At 45.4% G+C, this 2,165-nt stretch overlaps 1 protein-coding gene across 1 annotated transcript; it reads right to left on the reverse strand.

Moving 5' to 3' along the window:
* Nucleotides 1–753: 753 nt before the first annotated feature.
* LOC101407130 (olfactory receptor 10J4) lies at nt 754–1,773 on the reverse strand. The gene has a single exon (XM_004442761.2). The coding sequence runs from the start codon at nt 1,771–1,773 to the stop codon at nt 754–756; it is 1,020 nt and encodes a 339-aa protein (XP_004442818.2).
* Between the last annotated feature and the right edge of the window lie 392 nt (nt 1,774–2,165).

Below are 2,165 nucleotides of genomic sequence, written 5' to 3' on the forward strand. Positions count from 1 at the left end.
GGGGATGGGTGTGCCAGCCCAGCAAAGGAGATCTGGGTAGAGCAGCAACAGAGTCCATTATACTACCCAGGGTGTCTGGGGAGAGGGGATGGGATGGAGTATGAAAGACAGGGGCTCTTCCTTTTGCAATTCTCAAATATACAAGAAGCCATTTTTATGGTTTTTGCTTAAGCTGCTCAAAATTTAACTTAACCTGTTGTAAACTGGCTATCAGAGCCTGTGCCTGACATAGCTGTCTAGGGTTCATACGTGTAATAACAGGCACACGGTAAATCATTAATGGAATGAATTTTTTTAAAATTGTAGTGTAAAATGTAGCATAAGAAGTGTTATGTGTAAATAATGAAGTTGTTATTTTAGTGCCCTTGATTTTCATACTGAGGCCAGGTTCAGATTACATAAATTCCTGTGATATGATACCATATATTCTTCCCACCCTCATTGCTGGTTTGCAATACTTTATGTCAAGAATAACAGGAATAATGTCTAACATTATAGTACAGCACCTCAATATGCTTTATCTTATTCGATTCCTATGAAGCTTGGTAAACCTATCTATCAGTCTTGGAAAATCCATCTATCTGTTCTTTCATTAATCTTTTTCTTCTTTGTTTCACTCTATCCCTGTCATTCCCAGATGCTTCGCAGATCAGGTACCTGGTGCCCTCATACTAGCTCTTATGTGACTGGCTCCTTCACTGTGATACCTCACCAAACTCTTTAAATTTTATTGTTATTGAGACTAACCAACACCTAAGAGAGAGGCTTTCTGCCCAAAGCTCTGAGCAAAGCATCCTTGACCTCTTTGTTCCTCAGGCTGTATACAACAGGGTTCAGTAAGGGGGTGATGACAGTGTAGGTCACAGAGATAAATCTGTCCTGCAGGGAATTTTGGGATTTGGGTTTTAGGTAGATGAAAGAGGTACAACCATAGTGGACAATGACCACTGTGAGGTGTGAGGCACAAGTGGCAAAGGCCTTCTTCCGACCCTCAGTAGATGCAATCTTGAGGATGGTGGTGACAATCAGGACATAGGAGATAAAGATCAAGACCATGGGCAGAACAAGGACACACAGACTGATGAGCAAAGTGATAAATTCTTTGATGGTAGTGTCAGCACAGGCAAGCTTCATTAGGGGCCGGATGTCACAAAAGAAGTGAGAGATGACGTGGGCATCGCAGAAGGGCAGGCTGAACATAGAAGACACCTGAATGATGGCTGTGCTCAGGCCAATGCTCCAGGATCCACTTGCCAGTTGTATACAAGTCTTCTTGCCCATGATGACTGAATACTGTAGGGGGCTGCAGATGGCCACATAGCGATCATATCCCATGGCTGTGAGCAGGAAGCAGTTGTTGACACCAAAAGTGAGATAGAAGAAGAGCTGAGTCGCACAGTCTGGAATGGAGATGACTCGTTGGGGGCTAAGGAGACTGGACAGCATTCGGGGGATGATAGCTACTGTATAACAAGTCTCAGAAATGGACAGCACACTCAGGAAGAAGTACATGGCTGTGTGAAGTTGACGGTTGAGGTGGATAACTGTCAAGATGATAGCATTGCTGACAAGGGTCAACAGGTACAAGAACAAAAAGACCACAAAGAGGACGAGTCTGTGCTGCCACCCAAAAATGGAAAAGCCTTCAAAGGTAAACTCTGTCACAGCTGTGAAATTGGGTCTTGGCATTGAGGAGAATCTGCGTCCGAAAGACATGAAGTGGGCAGGTTGAACATCCAGGCTGGAAACAGTAAGCTGGTGCAGGGTCATCATCAGCCATGTGCTGGGACTCAAAATGGGTGTAGCTCTGGGTTTCAGAAGCTCTCAGCATTCAGACACTGGCCAAGATCTCGAAGACCTCACAAGTTCCCAGAGGCCTGACATTGGGGGCAGACGTATTGGGGAGGAAGAGAGTAACTATGTAAAGGGAGTAGTGGAAATACCTAACAACTTGGCTAGACAGAGCTATAGCCCATGGAAGGCACTTGACTGAGTGTGCACAGCCCCAGAACTCTGCCCTAACTCACCTGGGTTAGACCAGCTGTGGCCTATCACATGTCAGAGACCCAGTGCAAAGGGATGTGCATGAAGAGGGAATTCAAGCCAGGGATAGATCTCTATTTGAGGTACACTTTTGGGAGGTAAGAGGCCAGCTCCAGCTCTGG

This window comes from Ceratotherium simum, chromosome 2 (assembly GCF_057802395.1).
Source record: "Ceratotherium simum simum isolate JZ-2026a chromosome 2, ASM5780239v1, whole genome shotgun sequence".
Classification (NCBI taxonomy): domain Eukaryota; kingdom Metazoa; phylum Chordata; class Mammalia; order Perissodactyla; family Rhinocerotidae; genus Ceratotherium; species Ceratotherium simum.